The sequence below is a fragment of the Diachasmimorpha longicaudata genome, chromosome 13, assembly GCF_034640455.1.
Source record: "Diachasmimorpha longicaudata isolate KC_UGA_2023 chromosome 13, iyDiaLong2, whole genome shotgun sequence".
In the NCBI taxonomy this organism is placed as follows: Eukaryota; Metazoa; Arthropoda; class Insecta; order Hymenoptera; family Braconidae; genus Diachasmimorpha; species Diachasmimorpha longicaudata.
In genome coordinates, this window is record NC_087237.1 from 1,193,782 (window position 1) to 1,213,334 (window position 19,553).

Genomic DNA, 19,553 nt, shown 5'->3' on the forward strand with positions numbered 1-19,553 from the left:
GGAATTTCAAAGAATTTCATTTTGGGAATTAAAAACTTTTAGGAAGAAATTTATAAAACCTCGAAACTTAGTACAACTAGAATGGAGCGCGCGCTTGGCGCACGTATTAACAATCTTGAGGTGTGCATTTATTTCTAGTTATAAATAATACATATATTCACGTCCTAATAACGGTCCAAATGGAATCATCTGTATATAAGATATACTATATGAAATATAACATATATATAGATGATTTCAATTATTCAAATTTTTAACCAATTGAAACTCCATCGAATTCAGCACTAAGCATCCCTATTATTATGATAAACTAAAGTCAATTGGAAAATTCATGTTCTGGTCCAGCTGTAAATTTTTTTATATTCGATTGCTATTGCAGATTAATACAAGTACTCACAGTCTGTCCGTCACTCTCATATAGCGGGCACTTCTGTCGGATCTTATGCAACTCCATGCTAATTTGTTTACTTAGTGTTGTAACAGGATTTCCGCCTAATCCAGTTACCACCATTGCCCCTAAATCAGCTATGTACGAAGACTTTCTGAACGTGGCGATTCTGCCACCCACACGATCCTGCAAAAGTAAATTTGGGTAAATTATTCGTCGTAATTCAGCAATGAACTCAATAAAGTGTATAGACTAACATAAATTTTATTCCCAAAATTTACATGATTCGATCAAGATTTAATCTTTGTTTGAGATTTAATAATTACTGAGGAAATGAAAATATTAACTGTTGCTCAGACCAGTAACTCCCTTCCTCCACTTCTATTCTGTAAACAAGGAGCCAGCGAGGCGAAATGTAAACATATACTATTTCTCAGACCTCGACAAATCTTTGTGACTGAATGGAAGTATTACTTCTATCATTATTTCTATCGTAAATGCTTTTCCCTCTTTTATGAATGAAAATGAACGCAATTCATAAATTTGTTTTTCACTCATTTATCCCCAGTCCTTTGTAAAATATTATATGGATAATTCGAAAAGACTTACTCTTGCTTCCAACACAATAACCTCAAGTCCAAATTGCTGCATCTGTTGTGCAGCAGCGAGTCCAGCAATTCCCGCACCAATCACAACGACTTTCCCCAGTTTTTTCGTAGGTATAGGCTTCAATCGTTTGAAAACACCAAAATTGATGAATCCATGGCGCTCCAGGAATGCATGAATGCGCCTAGTGAGTACTGGATCACTGTTATAGGGTGGTTCAATAGCCAGCAGAGCATTCTCAATGATCAATTGTTGCTTAGGATTCTCCAGCCATAGTTGAAGCTGCAATCAATCACCAAAGCATTAAAAACACTCCTAAAAATGAGACAAATTAAGAAGAAACTCACCAATCGATTTCTAATATGAAGAAAGACTTTTTGGGTCTGTGGAGGTCCAGACGATATATCAGGGAAACAAACAGCCTCTGTGGACGTCAGTTTATCGAAAGGAAGACGACTCTGGAAGGCAGCTCCCTCCAGTCCATTCAAAAGCTCCTTAACTGCACAGAGACGAATTCAATAAAATAAAATGGGATAAAATAAAATTATTCAACCACCAATATAATTAAATCAATAATCAACTCACCGTGAGGATCCTCGTGATCACTGTCCTGCTCGTCCTCCTCCTTAACCTCGTTTTTGGGAGTTGACGTCGCTGCTATTGGAGCTGGAGGTTCACTGACCTGCACTTGTTCATTTAGCAATTTTTTCTCTGGTGTACCAAGTCCTGCTTTCGATTTTTCAGATGTGTCTGATGCGTTTTCATCCTCCAGCTGATTGTATTTTTCCTCCATCTCTCGATACTCAACCTTAAACATTGTGTAATCACGTATTAGGCATTCGCAACGCAACACAAATATGATTTACGCACCTTTGCGCGTTTACGACGACTCATTATGCACTTATTGGACGTTTATTATGCTTTTATAACACACGGGGTCCGTTGGATTGGGTTTATATTTGTTTTGATTCCACCAACACCGGCATTGAACTGAGAAATGTCGATGGAAGGTGGTGGAACACTCAGTTGTTGGCACTGTTACGGGCGGGCGTCGCAGCTATGGGCGCCATCTTGCTTCTCGTCGATCATGGCGGCAAAACCATTTGCGCCATTAACGTTCAAAAAATTACTTCAAATCATTTCAGAAACTAAGATTCGTATGTATTTCACTTTATATCGATAGAGAATCGTTTGTAGCTCAATAATTTAGCTGTCTAATTATTAATTAGTGGAAAATGTACCACAAAGAGGTCACTGCTTAAGTTCAAGGTCGACCATATAAAAAATTATATAGAAAGGTAAACTTATGCATGGGTGAACGGACGGACACATAGTTAGAAGGTAATTAGCGAATTTTGAGATGAAACTAATCTCAATCATTTGGGAATAGTTTAGGATAGTTTAGGAATACATTCGCATAGTTTAGGAACTAATAGTTTATTTATAATCAATGACTCTTTTATTGGCGTATAGTTAGCAGGTGGAGCAGATGATAAGTTCGAATCTTAATCGGACTTGCATCGATCGATGTAACATAATTTGGGAAGTCTAAAAAACATTAATTCAGAGTTTAGGAATTAACTGTTATTATTTAATTAATGGTTTTCTAATTGTGACTGTGGGGCAGGCTGCGCATGCGCATATGCCCTTGTGGCCGAGGGTATACAGGGTCCCCTTTAGCCTCCTGCTGATGGTGCACCGGCATGTTTTGGGGGTAATTTTTAACCGAAAAGTCCTTTTCCACTTTTCGCTCGGACGCACCCCTATCGAGATATTGGGGTAAAAAGCACGGCCAATGGGGCGCGAGAGAGAGGGGGAAAGATATTTCTCTCTCACTGATTGGCAATTTCAAGACAATCCTTGGGGGGGGGTGATGATTAGACCCCCCCCCCCCGAGACCCCGAAAGCGACTTATGTAAAAATCGCGAAAATGTATTAGTTTATTAATAAATTGAGGATTTTGGTTAAAATTTTAAATCCAATTATTAAATAAACTGATGGATTTACGGGATGCCACCATAAGACATTTGTTGTAGAAAATTTGATCCTCTGCAAAAAATGTCTTGTGACAAAAGGCCGTAAATCCATTTGTTTACTTGATAATCAGGAAAACGCGTTTATTGCTCCGGATTCTGCGAAAATCGCGAGTCATCCCCTGGGAATTTCGACATCTATTTCGACAATTTTAAACATTAATTATCTAATCGAATCACCTCCCCCCCCTCCAAAGGATTGTCTTAAAATTGCCAATCAGTGAGAGAGAAATATCTTTCCCCCTCTCTCTCGCGCCCCATTGGCCGTGCTTTTCACCCCAATATCTCGATAGGGGTGCGTCCGAGCGAAAAGTGGAAAAGGACTTTTCGGTTCAAAATTACCCCCAAAACATGCCGGTGCACCATCAGCGGGAGGCTAAAGGGGACCCTGTATACCCTCGGCCACAAGGGCGTATGCGCATGCGCAGCCTGCCCCCCAGTCACAATTAGAAAACCATTAATTAAATAATAACAGTTAATTCCTAAACTCTGAATCAATGTTTTTAGACTTCCCAAATTATGTTACATCGATCTATGCAAGTCCGATTAAGATTCGAACTTATCATCTGCTCCACCTGCTAACTATACGCCAATAAAAGAGTCATTGATTATAAATAAACTATTAGTTCCTAAACTATGCGAATGTATTCCTAAACTATCCTAAACTATTCCCAAATGATTGAGATTAGTTTCATCTCAAAATTCGTTAATTACCTTCTAACTATGTGTCCGTGGTGAACGGGGGGGCTCCGTTTGTACTTTTTCAACTGTACAAATGATGAACAGTAGAGAGAATTTTCAAACGTTGAGAGCACCGGTGTGCAGGGATTCAACTGTCGAGACAAAAAGGTAAGCTGTACATGTGGCGCTGGGTCCACATCTACAGCCACATTTTTGTCTCGACAGTTGGATCCCTGCACACCGGTGCTCTCAACGTTGGAAAATTCTCTCTACTGTTCATCATTTGTACAGTTGAAAAAGTACAAACGGAGCCCCCCCCCCCAGCATTGCGTGTGGCGCCCTGCCTCTCCTGGGCGAGGTACTACAATACCGCTGGGGTCAGTCAAACCCCCAGACTTGAGCCTCTATATTAGTCAATCCTCGTTGGTGGTCCTGGTCTCATAGATTATCGATATTTGGAGGTTATCTCCGTATCTGCTAATGCTTCAGATAACTTGGATCGGGACCTATTTACGTTGCCCTGTTGTTTAGAGCTCAAAATTAATGACAATATTCCGCAAATGAGTGAACTGTGATCATAGGGAAAATAAAAAAAGTGAACAGAAGATTGTCGGTGTCGGTGGTGGAATAATATGAGTCGTTTGGATGATCCACCGAGTCTGTTGAAAGGCCGAAAGCCCTCTTACATTGCAATGAACGGTTAGTAGGTTATGTTTTCGTTGTAGTGATTCCAAAAAATCAGACAAACAATCGAGGAATGAGGAAGTTGGGATTGTTCAAAGCATTTTATTTTGGTTTTCAGGTGTACCAGAAACTGACGATCAGCAGCGTTTGCGTTTTCAAGTGGAACTTGAATTTGTTCAGTGTTTGGCAAATCCCAATTATTTGAACTGTAAGTATTGGTGTTAAATAAACTAATTAGAACTATCAGTTTCCAACAAATATATTTTAATCTAGATTCGTCAGTTTAATTATCGCATTTCGAGAATTACTTTAAATTCATTACCACGAAACGATGTAGATCCTATTTTCATTCAGAAACATACCTCATGGAAGTGTAAAATACTACCAGGTTATCTTTTGCACCTCGTCAAGTGTGAAATTTTAACTGAAAACAAAAATTGCTGAGGTTAAGAACCATAAACATCAATATTATCGAATTTATTATCATATTATTGTCATGATAATAAACGACATATCGAAGAAAATAATATCTTCATTCTAATGAAGTATTTTTAACATGAATACATCATCCTAGACCGAAAAAATGACAATAAATCCTGAATACCTTCTCATGCTCTCTATTCTTCTCGATTCCGTTTCGACGTATCCCAAAATCTTGAAATTTCAGATGGTGAGCAGCCCATAACAAGTTATATGTCATACAATTAATTTTTAATGTCAACACTCCCTAAAATATCAGTGTAACTGAAATATAACAATTTTTCAACGATGTGCCTTCCCCAACTAATAATTTCCTTCATCGTTTTAATTCAGTTCTAGCACAACGTGGTTACTTCAAGGATTCCACATTTATAAACTACCTCAAGTATCTCCTCTACTGGAAGGAACCGGAGTATGCTAAGTACTTAAAATATCCAATGTGTCTCTACTTCCTTGATCTCCTCCAGTACGAGCACTTTAGGCGGGAAGTTGTAAATTCTCAGTGTACAAAATTCATAGACGACCAGCAGATTCTTCTCTGGCAGCACTACACACGTCGCAGAACGAGATTACTCCAACAGGCAACCGAGCAAACACCCCAGCATGTCAATCCCCAGAACAATGGAATTGCTCAACCAAAAGTTCCCTGATAGGGACCAACGCCAAAATCAAGTGAATAATGCTCGCCAAGAACCCATATTACATGACCTCCTGTATCTGACCGCCCCAGAGACAATTCTCCTCCCTCCAAGGATGCTCCTACAATTGGATCGAGCGGGTTAGCTGTGATAGATCTCAAGAAAAATGGTTTTATATTTATCACGTAATAAATCTTTCTTTTGATTTTATCTCAATGGTTATTATTATCTTCGTAAACAATATATTAAACACTGATAATAAGGCGTCAACAGACATATTGACTTCGGAATAAATTAAACTCAAACTTCATTACATACAGAAACGAATTCTACTCAGTCTACCGTAGGAATAAAATTTATGCATAATTAGTACAATGTATTTTGGTCCATCAAACATTTTAAAACGAAGATATGTACAGAACACAATTTCAGTGGTGAAAATCTCTATAATCTATCTTTTGGTTCATCTCCATTGGTTTCAAATATGTAAAAAACCTCAAGAGATGTTGAAGGAAATTTTTCAAGTTTTCGATCTGAAAATGGTAATTTCCTGGTGAAATTATTTTTTCCCATGATAAATGTTGACTAATTAATGAATGATATATATTTATCAACAAAAATCACTTGATCAAACCCAGGGAGACATAATTGTCTTTGAAACGAGGCATAAGACAAAACTTTTTTTTTCATCTTGAAGAAAATCAATTCAACACAAAAAAACATTTTTTTATGGAAAGTTTTTTCGATAGAATTGATTTTTACAACGTTAGCAACCATTCCCGCTCATCGTATAACGCAATATTAAAGCCTAAACTTGAAAAATCGCTAAAATTTTCTCATAAACATTTTCGAATATGCAAATGAGTTGATAAATTCATTTTCATCAAAAAAGTTGTCAGACATCTTCTGAAATTCATTGATTACCGATTCTTCACCACTTACAGACCGACATCTACAGACTCATTCCCATCAATTCCTATTCTCCGTAAAATTAACGATAATTCCATTGCCAGCATCGACCCAATCTTCGGAAAACAATTTTTCTCTGAGGATTTCCCTCTCAGCGGCTGCATCCTCCTGTTCATTGGCATGACCAGCATCCTCCCCGATAGTTAATCTGTGTGCGTCCTGAATAGTATCCGGTAGTACTTTGCTCAGTGTTTCCGGCATAACTAGACACGACAGCCCAGCAATGAGACATAGCAATGCTGCTAGCATAAAGTCTCCCATGGGTACACAATGCTCCTGCAATTTACAAGCACTTAATCACTTAACCATCCCAAATGTTTTAAAATAATCGGTAAATTGTTATTAATGCTCACCATGGTGCTGATGTATGGTGCACCAAGATAACCAATCGTACCAAAGACAGTGAAAACGCCTAAGCAAGTAGCTCGCAAAACAGTTGGAAATATTTCAACTGTGTACAAATAAACTGCAGCCACTGTACTCGTAGTCGTTACTCTACCCAACAGCAGCAATGTCGTTCTCGCAATGCCTGAGAGTAAGAATTATTAGATAAATTTGCGGAGATTATATTGAACGATTTAAAAATTGAGGATAAACAGTGGAAAACGAAAAAAAAAATGTTTAGATGCTCACGCACTTTGCGTACTAATCCAAAATGCCGTTAGACGAGGCAGGAATACCAGCCCAGCTATCAAGATGCAAATCATGCTGTTGAGAGACTGAAAAATACCCAGTGGTAAACGTCTTCCCTGCCGTGACAAAATAAAATAGATGACTAGGTAAATAACGAGTTCTATTGTACCGCCAATGGCAAAATTTATGTGGCGATTTTCTAATAAATTTGGCAGTGATTTCAATACAATTGCGTTTGCCAGTGAAGTCGAGAACCTGGAAGAAAATCATCAGGATTAGAGGTGCGTTTCCGGTTGAATTATTGATGAGGACATTGATTTTGGTTTAGTTTAAAATATGGTATGGTTAAATTGAGGGTGTTATTATGAATATTAATCTTGTAAAGTCCCATATTGTTTTACTCTAAATAAAGATAAACGATGTTGATCGCTCAAACAAATACCATTGTAACGCAATGATGCCGCTGTATTTAATAAAAAACAGATTAGTAGAAGCCGACGTCTCCGATATTCCCGAGAGTTTCTCAGTCTCTTCGTTCTCATTCGCTTGACTCTCCTCAGACAGGTGATTTTCCACCGGTTTAATGTCCACTTTAATCGAACTGCCATCATTCGATTCCCCCACATGTTCATCATCATCGACAATTATCTCATCAGTGAATGCCTTAGAATTTCGATTACTCCGAGACGTTGATGACTCCCCAATTTCCACTTCTCCATTATTACCCTCAGCCAACGCTTCCGGTGTTAAATTAGATAATCGTTTCTCAAGATTCTCCGAAATGGCACGTAAACTGATTCCTGCAGAGTTTCACAGTCAATATATTTTTATAAGGCATGAAAAGCCCCTCTTCAATGTGGCAATAAAATCGGGGGTGAATGAACATGTAAGAAAAGTCGTAAGAGATTCTTGGTAGAAAAAAAAGAATACGAGTGGATCGTAAAGTGAAGATAAATTTACTTCGGGAATTTCGGTGTGCTGAATTTGTTGGTGTTAGCAGATTTGCAGCTTCGCTTTCAGTTATGTCTTTGGGATCAGGAAAAATCTGAGATTTTCGTGTTGGTTTAACAGGTGTTGTGTTTTCACTGTTATCTGCTACTAATTCTCTACGCACTTTGTCACCACAACAGCAGACATTGTATTTTGTAATTTTTTCAAGGGCCATATCAGCTTCAGTAGTTTTTCCCTTGGCCAGCAACCATCTTGTTGATTCGGGAATGATCCTTCAGCAGAACATTTAATGTTACAAACAGAATAATAAAGAAAATATTAATTTATTCCATAACTTGAAATTCTGGGGTAGTTTCTAATATATTTCTCGGATATGTAACGTAGCCCTACCCTCAGGTCGGTAGTTGACCGACCAGCTACGCTACTGTTGAAGGTTTTTTAAATCGAGTGATAAATAAAGCTAAAAATATGTAAAATGTAAAAGGTCTTTGGAGATATGGATGATTGTTTACCCGACGTAGAGGACTGTAATGGCTGTAGGCACGGAAACCGCCAATTGGAGAATCCTCCAGTCCAGGATGATGTAGCTGAGGCCAGCTAAGAGTAGTAATCCTAGAGACCAGGCGACTCCCATCACAGTGAATACTAGTGTTCTGAACTTTGTTGGGAATAACTCCAGAATTAAAATGTACGTCGCTGAGTGTAATCCTTGTGCGAATATCCCTTGAACACCGCGAAGACCCAGGAAGACCGGATAACTCTGGTATCGTATCATAATTTCATTGATTAGTGAAATTGCTAAAAAATTAGGTACATTTCCTGTTATTCCAAAGCGATTGCAAATTGCGGTTCCAGGAACTGTTACTTTTCCCGAACTCAATTTTTTCTGAACGCTCTGTAATTGTCTTCTAAAAATTACAATACTGTCACGTAAAATTTCCCAGGCGATTACAGAATCGGGGAGTAAACTGCAAGCTCCCTAATTTTTTATGAATTTTTGTCTTTGTGTACTGATCTTTCACTTGAGAACGTAAAAAATTACCTGAACAATGTATGTGGCCACTGCCATAGTCCCTTGCGCATACAGGCAAATCGCAAGAACCGGAAGTCTTCCAACTCTGTCTGCAGCCACCCCTGCGATCAATGCACCAATTGCAGCCCCAACATAATAAACAACATTAGCCAAATTCCGGAGATAACTTTTCTCGCAAACGAGTCCCCAATCAGTAACCACACTCTTCTCCCCTCGATCCGTCACAAATACGTAATCAGTTTGGCAAAAATTCCCTGCCCCCGTTGAATTCTCCAATTCCACCCCACGTACACATCCGTAACTCCTATTGCCCTGATCCAAACTCTAGAAACAATGGTAAAAGACAGATAAAGAAATAACTCGACCAACAACTTCATTTTTAACTGAAATAAAACGAGCGTCGAATTACCTCGCAGTAAAATCTAGGGGTGTAATTGTGGAATGCGGGTAATGTATGACTCATTGCAACGATAATGCAATTTATTGCCAGGAGGAATAATAGGAGCACTTGAAAACAACCCACTCTGGTCTCTTCAGTCGACATTTTAATCATTTGTGATTTCACTAATTGCCGCACTATTTTGCCGAAATGATGGGTTAAATTGCCAACTCTTCGGGGAAATTCACATTTTTTTTAAATCACTCAAAATTATCGGGAATAATTTTTAAATATTGCAGATGATGCAGCCGATGCTAAGATTAAGCCATCCGACAACTGGGGAATGATCGACCTCTTCTCGAGTCTCCGCACTCACTCACTTCGTGACTTGTATTCTTTGTATTCTCGTCGAGTAGGAGCGACGATTGTCCACCGGGGGTAGTCTATACCGAATGAAAACGACAAGTCCTCAGACTGAGGGACCGCACACGCGGCGCGACAAAGCTCTGCGCTGTGAGGATGTGTGCGAGACCAAAGACCATAGTTATTCGTATAAATTTCAATTACCGCGCTTGCCTCCAAAGCCCGCACTTTCCGGATGTGGAAAGCTCATCGCCCTACTCGATGCTGTTCTCCATACCACCCTAAATAATTAACGCTCAATATTTCGATTAAATTCTCCCTCCATTCCTCATCGCTTTATTTATGGAATAATGACCGGGTTACGCTATTAAAAGTTCATTATTATGGATGGACTACAAGGAGAGAAATATTCAATAAAAATTTTATCATTTCCAAAGCAAAGTGCGGTTCTAAACAACTTTACGGAACTGTCACGAATTTATTTCAGAACGGTCCGTAATTTTAATCAGATTTGTGTGTGAAAAATTGTCGTACAGTCGCGTAAAATTTCCCAGTCGATTGCGTAATCGGCGAGCGAACTATAGAAGGCCCAGAAAAACGTGAAAAATATATTGATAGGTTTTAAAAATGTCCTCGTGGCCAACAACCTCTTTCCATAAGGGTCTAACATAAAAACTTTATTATTCCAGGAAGTGACTAAAAAAAGCTTAAGTCTATCATCACCATCTCTTGAATTTCGCCACGAAGAAATTAAAATCGATTTTTTCATTCACGTTTGGATCTATTGAAAAGAGCAAAAACAATACGACCATAGTACAGACCTATGTTATATAAGTTTATATTTATTATACTATGAGGTCATTATTTCTTGGAGAGGTCGTCTGTATGGTCTAACGACGAAAACTCTAATGAATGTTCATTAAATAACATAAACAAATCTCTGTTTATGGAAAGAAAGAAACCATGATGCCGATGCTTTGGTTTTTGAGACTTCGAGATGATTTGTTAGTTCGTCGACTGGTCTCGAAGTGTGAACACATCTTAGTAAAATATAATTCAATTGCTCTTACTTAAAAGTTATTGAGAGTGCTTGATATGTGCGGACAAAAATGAATCATCTGTCTATAGCTGTTTTCAGTCCATCTCAGTATGTTATAGTTTTTATAGTTTTTCTCCGAACAGTACCGAAATGTTTACAATGGTTTTAATGAATAGAACCAAAGGAACAACAGGAAGGAACGAATGAACAAGAGCCTTTTGTCAAATGGGTTTAGAGTGTACAATCTTTGGTCACTAAGAGTCAGTTGATCTGGAGACATCACACCAGAAAGATATACCTTCTGCATGCAATAATAAAGAATTGAAGTTGATAGTGTGAGGGAATTTTTCAAAACAATAATACGTTGGACCAACTAACATGATGTAGTAGAGGACAAGGGGGCCCTTGTGTGTACTTCACTCGTGACCCCGGATTTTCATCTGGAAAACATTAGGACGCTGGCAACGTTGGCTGTTTTCCGGTCATAAACAAAAGGGGTCTACGTGGGCCTGAGGTCCCGAGAACTACGAAAAGTGGAGGACAGTTCGCTCCACGACTTAACCGAGAGCACATCGCCAAACTTATTTCTTTTTCCATCCATTGTTCCATTTAATCCGGACTTTACCGGAGTTGCTATATTCAATCGTTTATTTAATATAATCGACTAATGTAATACTTCTTAAAATAAGAAGCATTGGTTTTAGTTTATTTCAAACTCCTGACACTCAGGGAATATTTCCCTACAATAGTTAAATCGTTTTTATATTATTGAGACTATTCCTATCCGTAATTCAATAAACGTCTATTTATTTATTAACCTGGCTTCCAATTAAAATCTAATAGGATCGATTACAATGATTTTTCCTTATCATTATTATTGGAAATGGGATATAGCAAACAATAATTCTACAAGTAATTTAAACTATTTTATTCTTTATTATTTTAACTCAAATAATTGTGCTCCGATGACGCATCCGCTCTGTACCGACTCCTTAGAGGAACTAACTAGATCTACAAAGGGAAACAACACCCTGGACCTTCTAGTTACATGCTCTCAAAGAGTCCTATTCATTCCACTTTGTCTACATACTTAAAATCAAGCCTAAACATCATACCTTACACTTCCCATAATTCGAACCCATAAAAATGTCTTTCAATACTCAGAAGAGAATAAGATTGACTTTTGTTCTTTATTTATTTTATGAAAAATCCAACAATTATGTAGAAAATCAGTTGAACGGATGAACACCTTGAAAACGATTTCACAGGTCGTTGGACTCCTGCTCCTAGCGCAGAAAGGGCCTGAATTCGGGATCACCCCATTTTCCGCGGATATCTCAGAAAATAATATAATTAGTGCAATAAATCTAACCCCATTGCCCCATTGCCTTTATGAGGCACCGGATCGTGAATTTTGAAAACCATAGCCTTAAACGGTTGCTCTCATAATTACCAACCGCAGCTTGTCGGTCACGATGATTCATAAACTGTTGTAATCAGCGGCTGTATATACCAGACGGGCCCATTTTATAACATATTGCTGATTTATTATCAAAAAAATAATTGTACAGAAGGAAAAGAAAAGAATTTGCGCAATTATTTCATAAATCATTCTCAACACAGTTTTCCAAGCTGTTTCAGGTTCGCAAACGATTCTCAATGATTTGGAATGATCAATTTTGAAATATTAACGTGACTGGGAATCTATTAGGTCGATATATTAGTATTCCAAAATAGTAGATAATCCAATGGAATCTCAGAGGTTCAACCACGGAATAAACTTTTTTTCTGTTGAACCGAGAAAATTTATTGAGTGTCATTGTAATTTCTGACAAGACTGCCAATTTATGATGTCTTCCATAAAAAAAATTACCGGAAATGATCGCGATTGATAACTTGATATCACGTGTCATATCGATCCTCACCTTTGCGGACAGGAATAATTAAGGGGTAATAATTATTTATATAGAAAATACGAGTTACTAGCAATAAACTTAATTTTTTTGCATTTCCCTTTTCTATCAACTAAGCTACCAGATACCAGAGAAATTCTGTCTCAAATTCATCCGAAAAGCCGCTTCAAAATTAACCAAAGATCGAAGAATTACACGAAAAGAAGTTTAAAAAAATAATTAGACTTCCAAGCCTAGTTTTTCCAACAAAAACTTGACCTAAAAAGTGGTTGATTGTAGTTTCATTCCACATTTCGCCCTCTAGAGTTCTAATTTTTATCCAAAATTTCTTTCCGTATAAAATTAGAGAGAAATGGTTTTTCCTTTAACTAATCTGGGAATCGAACCTGAGTCTCCCAGTTTCGCACCGGATACACGAAGGAAAAAATTCTTGAAAAATTACGTGCTTGTCCCGTAACCTACCAGTCAAAACAGTATTCAGTCAAAATTATGGAACAGTTTCGCATTTTTTCCCTGAACGTTCGATACTTTTTCTGGAATGTTTTGGACTTTTTCCTTACAGTTCACTTCAAAAGTGTGTAACTATTCCGTAATTTTTACCGAATATTATTTCAACTGGTAGATTTCGGAATGGGCACGTAATTTTTCAAGAATTTTTCTCTCCGTGTTCATAATTATTATTGAGAGTGCATGGTATGTGTGGACAAAAATTAATCGTCTGCCCATAACGATACTTAATCCATATCAGCACTTCATAGTTTTTCTCAAAACAGAGCCGGAATATTTAGAACAGTTTTAATAAACAGAAACCGAGAAGGAAAAGAAAGAAATGAGTGAACAAGGGCCTTTTGTTGAATGGGTCCAGAGTGTGAAAACTTTGGTCACTAAGGGCTAATTGCTCTGTAGACATCATAGGAGAAAGATATACGTGCGATAATAAAAAATTGCAGTTTATAGCCAAATCGTTTTATTGGAAATGGGTTATTTGAAATAATAATTCTGTAAATAATAGTAACTATTTCTTTACTCTATTATTTTAACTCAAATAATTGTGCTCCGAAGACGCGTCCGCTCTGTACCGACTCCTTAGAGGAACTAATTAGATTTACAAAGAGAAACAACACCCTGAACCTTTTAGTCAAATGCTCTCAAAGAGTCCTATCCACCCCACTTTGTCTACATACTTAAAATCAAACCTAAACAACACCATACCTCACACTTACCAGAATTCCAACCCATAAAAATATTTTTCAATTTCAAGAATAAATACTCAGAAGAGAATGAGATTGATTTTTCCTTTTTATTTATTTATTTTGTTGGAGTTTACATATCGAATGTTCGACAAAAATTAATTTTCGAATGGAATGAATGGATCTTTGTATGATTGGCATTCCCTTTATTATAGTGTTTCCACTTGAGAGTGGAAAACATTTTCAATGAAAAATAATTCTTGGAAGTTTTGGAGATGATGTATGTGCTCTGTTTTCTGAATGTATACAGAGGTGCATGAGTGGGACCATTGTTGATGAGAGAGTCATCCGGTCCAGGGTGTTGTATCCCTTTATTCTATTAGTTAGTTCGTTTTTGGGAACGAAGCATAACGGTCCTGCCTTTACAGCATATAAAATAAAAGATATAAAATAGAATTCACCCTTTTCATTATTTAACCCTTATCCCATTTCCAATATATTTCATGGAAAATCCAACCCGTTTGATATTATTTAGTAAATCCCTGTCCATAATCCACAAATTATACTGAAAAAATGGCCACCCCAGACCGGGCTTCGAACCCGCGACCCTCCGATTATGCATCGTATGCACTCGTCCTGAAATATCCTATTCTGAATCGACTGTCCATCAGCTCGACTACCCCCTAATCCCCCAACAAGACCATTAAAAAACTGATCGACATAAATACCGCAGTAACCGACAACATTATTGACAATAGCAAGGCACACCTGACACACTAGTCGCTGGTAATTTCGCGCTTGCTCTGTTGAAGAATGTTTTATTCAGAAAACATTGATACATCGAACAAGCCCAGGGAACAGGCAACGGGGTGTCGGTGAACATAATGCCACTCGTGTCCCCTCAGTGTGCATACAACGGTGTACGCGATGTCGGATAACGTCGTATTGCCTCTAGGTCGAGGAACTCTCCTCTCCCTCTCTATCATTCCTCCTGGAATTGTATTTACCTTCGGGTTTTGTGCATCGTTGCACTGTTCACTCGTACATAAAACAAGTATACATGCCGCAAGAGCACAGAGTGCTGCTCTTATTGATCACTGCTTTTACCACCAAACCCTTCCCTCGGATACGTTCCATTCAATTTAACAAAATATATGTTCGCTCTATTCCAATGCTATTTCCATCATTTTTTTACATTCGATGAAACAACCCCACGAGCTGAATTAATAAAACAAAGAATACGACAAAAATGTGACTATAGGGGAGATATTTCCGCCTCCTGGGATGAGATAATAAATACAGATTGGTGTCGGTAAATATTGGGTCATTAAATATAAAAGCAGTGAACTATTATAATTTCTTTATTCGATAATTATCTCTAGAGTAAAGACTGGTCACAAACATCAGAAGAATATTCGTCACCTTAAGGGGTTACTCTCATGTAAACGCCTATATTTTACCACTTTTTAGGAAATTTTTTTTTATGCGACAACAAACTTCAATCATGTTGATTTTTTAATATATTTTTATTTGTATTTTGAAATGTACGAAAAAAATTTTTTTTTTCGTTTTTTACATTTTTAATATATATTTTTTTAAAGTCAAAGTAGTCCCCAACAAAAAAAGGTAGTTCACTGGTCAAGGTGATAGCGGCTGTTCATGTTGTCTGAGATAAAAAAATCGAATGGATTATTATTCAGTAGATCTGCGGCTATCGTCCCTACCAAATATAATCAATTTCATTGAAAAAAAAAAAATATCGAACTTCAAAAAAAAAATCACGAAAATCTTGTTCTTTTTCGTTAAAAATCGTTTAAAAAAAATATGAAAATATTTTCGAAAATAAACAATTCTGGTAGGGACGATAACTATAAATGAGTAGAAGAACATATGTAAATTTTAAAGCAATCGGTTGAATACTTTTTCTTGTAGAACCATGACCGTTTCAGAAAATGATGATTCGAGAAAAACGCGTTTAAAGTTTAAAGCCTGGTAGACAGTCGCTTACGACACGTCGGCGACTATGAGCTGTAACTTATCAAATACTATGAATTTCGGTCTGAATTTTTCACAGCATGTTTTCAATAGGTTGTACTGTCAAAATATAAAAAAAAAATCGATTTTTCGAAGTGATCACATGAGAGTAACCCCTTAAAAGGATTGTTTCTGCTTATGTAAACTGAGTGGACACATGGAAACTTCTACGTCTACTCGTTTTTGTAACAATTATTATTTCTATAAATAATTGCAAGAAATATATCTAAATACTCCCATAGTAAATAATGACGAAATTTTATCTCAACCCTGTAGATTCTCTTAATTAATTAGAGGATCATTCATTTATTTGTGAAAAAATATCTCTTGGACGTCTCTACTATATGATTTACTCCTAAAAATATTAAGTAAAGAAAAATATAGAAATAAATAAAATAGTGTGGAATAAGTTTCGATGCTCTTTATCGGTAAAGGTACTCAAATTTTTACAACTGGAGATGGTAAAGAGCGAGATACTATTTAGAAAGGGGTCGATGTTACTCACGTAATGAGTAGTTTGGAAATGAACTGGATAGGGTCATAAAGGGTCTTTCGGAAAAGTGTAAGGAGAGGGAGTCGTTAATATTTTTGAATGCACATTTATAATGTTTTTAAGAATTTAGGGATATGTTTGCCTGTTAGCTCAGCTGTTTAAATAATAAGAGAATAAGAAGATATTTTAAAGGTTATTAATAATAAAGAATCTGTGGGTTTTCTAATCCCTGCAGAAATTAAAAAATAAATCTTAAGATATAGTGGGTATATAACAAAGTAGAGAAAAATAACTTACGAGTGGCCTCAATAAATAATCGAAAATTGAATTGAAATTGCTGTGATAGTGAGCGATGGTGTTTATCGTTCATTCGGGTCTCGGCATTTATCATGTACATTATTAAGAATTCCAACGATGAGTGTGTGGTTGAAGCGCATCCACGTGAATACGAGAGGGTACATTTCCTTTTTTTCTGGAACTGCTTGAGTATTCGTAGGCGGTAACATCCGGTCCCCTCGTGCGCATCCTGTCTTCTTCATTCTCTCTTTCTCCAATCATTTCACTCCACTCCCCTTCGCAGTACTACTTCCACTATTCTCCAGAGTGTTTTAATTCCCTGGACAATTCATCGATATCCCTGCTTCACCACAGGGGAGACTCATTGAATATTTTATTTTTATGCATTTTCTGCACTCGTCCTGATGCTTCTCTCGATGTCTCGTGATTACTTCCATATCGAGGCTTTTCTTCATTCCACCGGCGCTCAACACCCTTTCAATCATCCGGCGGTGAGCAATGTAAGACATTGATTGGTTAATTAATGAGTGAATGCCGGCCATGGAGTTTTATACTTGAAGATATGGGTAACTCATAAATATTGGAACGGCGATGACGGCTTTTATGGATGATCGCACCCAGAGATGTATTCAGTAAAAATTACAATTGGGATATGGATAAAAGGGTATAAATAAATGTAGTGATTTAATCAATTTTATAATCATGGACTCTTTATTTAACTTGCACGAGAAAGGCACGACTTATCTAGAGGACTGGTGTCCAGAGACTAACTTACTTCTTATAATATGAAATATCTTTACCAGGAGAAAAACAATAGAACCTTTATGTTTCCAGAGGACAGAGTCTCCTTTGAATACCACTTGTGGTAAGGATCACAATGCTCTCAAGTCCAGAGCACAACAGATCATAAATCAGTCCCTTTTCTGGAAACTATTTCAAACGTATGATAAACCTTGTCGAGTGATTTTTGCTGTGTTCTAATTTTCCAACAATTACGAATATAGATATACATATATTTAGTAAAAAATACGAATCTAATAAAAAATACCAAGGGTCTAGTAAAAAGTACGGAACACTCCATAAAAATGACGAGACTCGCTGTGTATTGGTTTTGAACCGTTCCGTAATTTTTATTGAACCTTTTGTCATTTTTATCGGACCTTTGTTTTTATAGAACTATTTTTCTCCGTGTAAGCAAAAAAATCCTAATTCGGAATCACTCAGGGGCGGACTAGTATATTTTTTTGTCTGAAAAGTGAGTACACGGAGAGAAATATTCAAGAAAGATTACGCATTTTTTCCGTGACGAGCGAAATACTATTGTCGGAGAATTTAGGGAACTGCCACGAAATTTTTCCTGAATATTGGTTGTGGGATATATAAATAAGTACTCAACGCAATGGATTAAACTTGAAATCTTTTATTCTCTAAAATGGCACGAGGAAGATACGTCTGTACACTATGGATCTCTCCAAGAGACTAAAAAACTAGTCACTAAGGCCAAAAGCAAATTCGTCACCTAATGAAAGAACCCTCTGTTCTTTCTTACTCAGAAAATATTGTTTATGTTTATACAGACTCTCGGGCGACGCTCTGTCGCCGTCCACGTCGATTCGTTTTTGTAACCGTCATTTAATATAAAGAATTAAACGTAATAATCCAATACGACTGTGAAAAATTACGATACGGTCGTGTAAAATTTCCCAGTCGATTCCGTAATCGATGAGCGAACAGCGAGGTCCGGGATTTTTACGGAATATTTCTTGTTATGTACTTTCCTCACTAGGAGAGAAAGCTGTTGTCAACACTTGTGTTGACTTTTCATCCAGGGACAGCAAGTGCTCACTTTCCTTCCACTCGTCCGGAAAAAGTACAGAGAGAGGAAAATTGTTTAAAAATGAAGTACATGTTCTATAATCTGCCAGTCGAAACAGTATTCAGTCAAAGTTACGCATTTTTTCACTGAACGTTCCGTAGTATTTCCGAAACATTTTGGACTTTTCTTGAAAGTTCGTTGAAAAAGTGCGTAACTGTTCCGTAATTTTTACCAAACATTATTTTGACTGATATTCTACACAACAGGCACGTAAATTTTAAATAAAAATTATTTAAAATCTCTCCTTGTACGTTCAGATGTATTGAAAAATGAATTTTCCAGGATCCACGGATTATTTTCTTCACGAATTTATCAATAGAGTGGATCGCGATGTGATCCAACTTACAAACAACGCGACACATAACGGAAGGGAGTGAACAATGTTCCTTCATATCTCCCATCATTTCTGTTTTTCCTTCACACCGAACCTGGAGCACAACCACACGATACGATCTATGTACAGCTCCAAACTGGATGTTCACACACAACACATCAGCAATTTAGGCGCGATACAATTTTATTTAATTACAATGATAATTTTCAATCTGAATTATCCACCGTAATAAGTTCCACGTTAGTTCTCTGAAATGCCTCACAAAAAATTAATATACACCGCAAGAAATTTTCGAAGCGAAAAATCACTTTTTTAATCTCACGGTTGAGGTCCTTGCGCACTAATTATTGACTAGCATCAGACTGACCTATTTACGCTGGTGGGATTGTAGCTTAATAAGGCGGCGAGATTAGTCCTATCGTTGGATTTAAAAATATATGTAGACCCCTCGGTTTCAACCTCAGAAGTTGTTCTTGCGATGAATAACAACCCAAATTGCTTTATAAACCTGTAGATTTGAGTAAGCTGTAAAAAATAAT

At 37.2% G+C, this 19,553-nt stretch overlaps 3 protein-coding genes across 3 annotated transcripts in view; 1 reads left to right on the top strand and 2 right to left on the bottom strand.

Annotated features, from left to right (window-relative positions):
• Su(var)3-3 (Suppressor of variegation 3-3) overlaps positions 1-2,016 on the bottom strand; it is a 237,704-nt gene extending 235,688 nt beyond the window's left edge. The window contains exons 1-5 of the mRNA XM_064133529.1: positions 1,865-2,016; positions 1,580-1,802; positions 1,342-1,493; positions 998-1,276; positions 398-574 (exon numbers count right to left, since the gene is read on the bottom strand). Of these exons, the coding sequence (XP_063989599.1) occupies positions 398-574; positions 998-1,276; positions 1,342-1,493; positions 1,580-1,802; positions 1,865-1,888 (855 nt within the window). The 5' untranslated portion in view covers positions 1,889-2,016. The remainder of the gene's footprint in view (positions 1-397; positions 575-997; positions 1,277-1,341; positions 1,494-1,579; positions 1,803-1,864) is intronic.
• Positions 2,017-4,138: 2,122 nt separating this feature from the next.
• LOC135168356 (mediator of RNA polymerase II transcription subunit 31-A) lies at positions 4,139-5,720 on the top strand. The gene is made up of 3 exons (XM_064132426.1): positions 4,139-4,407; positions 4,511-4,600; positions 5,206-5,720. The coding sequence occupies exons 1-3, from the start codon at positions 4,341-4,343 to the stop codon at positions 5,520-5,522; spliced, it is 474 nt and encodes a 157-aa protein (XP_063988496.1). The 5' UTR covers positions 4,139-4,340; the 3' UTR covers positions 5,523-5,720.
• A 3-nt stretch (positions 5,721-5,723) lies between these two features.
• LOC135168355 (solute carrier family 22 member 19-like) lies at positions 5,724-9,927 on the bottom strand. Its single transcript, XM_064132425.1, has 8 exons — positions 9,506-9,927; positions 9,106-9,420; positions 8,576-8,823; positions 8,073-8,335; positions 7,555-7,912; positions 7,117-7,367; positions 6,833-7,008; positions 5,724-6,755 (listed from the first exon to the last, which is right to left on the bottom strand). The coding sequence occupies exons 1-8, from the start codon at positions 9,647-9,649 to the stop codon at positions 6,480-6,482; spliced, it is 2,031 nt and encodes a 676-aa protein (XP_063988495.1). The 5' UTR covers positions 9,650-9,927; the 3' UTR covers positions 5,724-6,479.
• Positions 9,928-19,553: the final 9,626 nt, after the last annotated feature.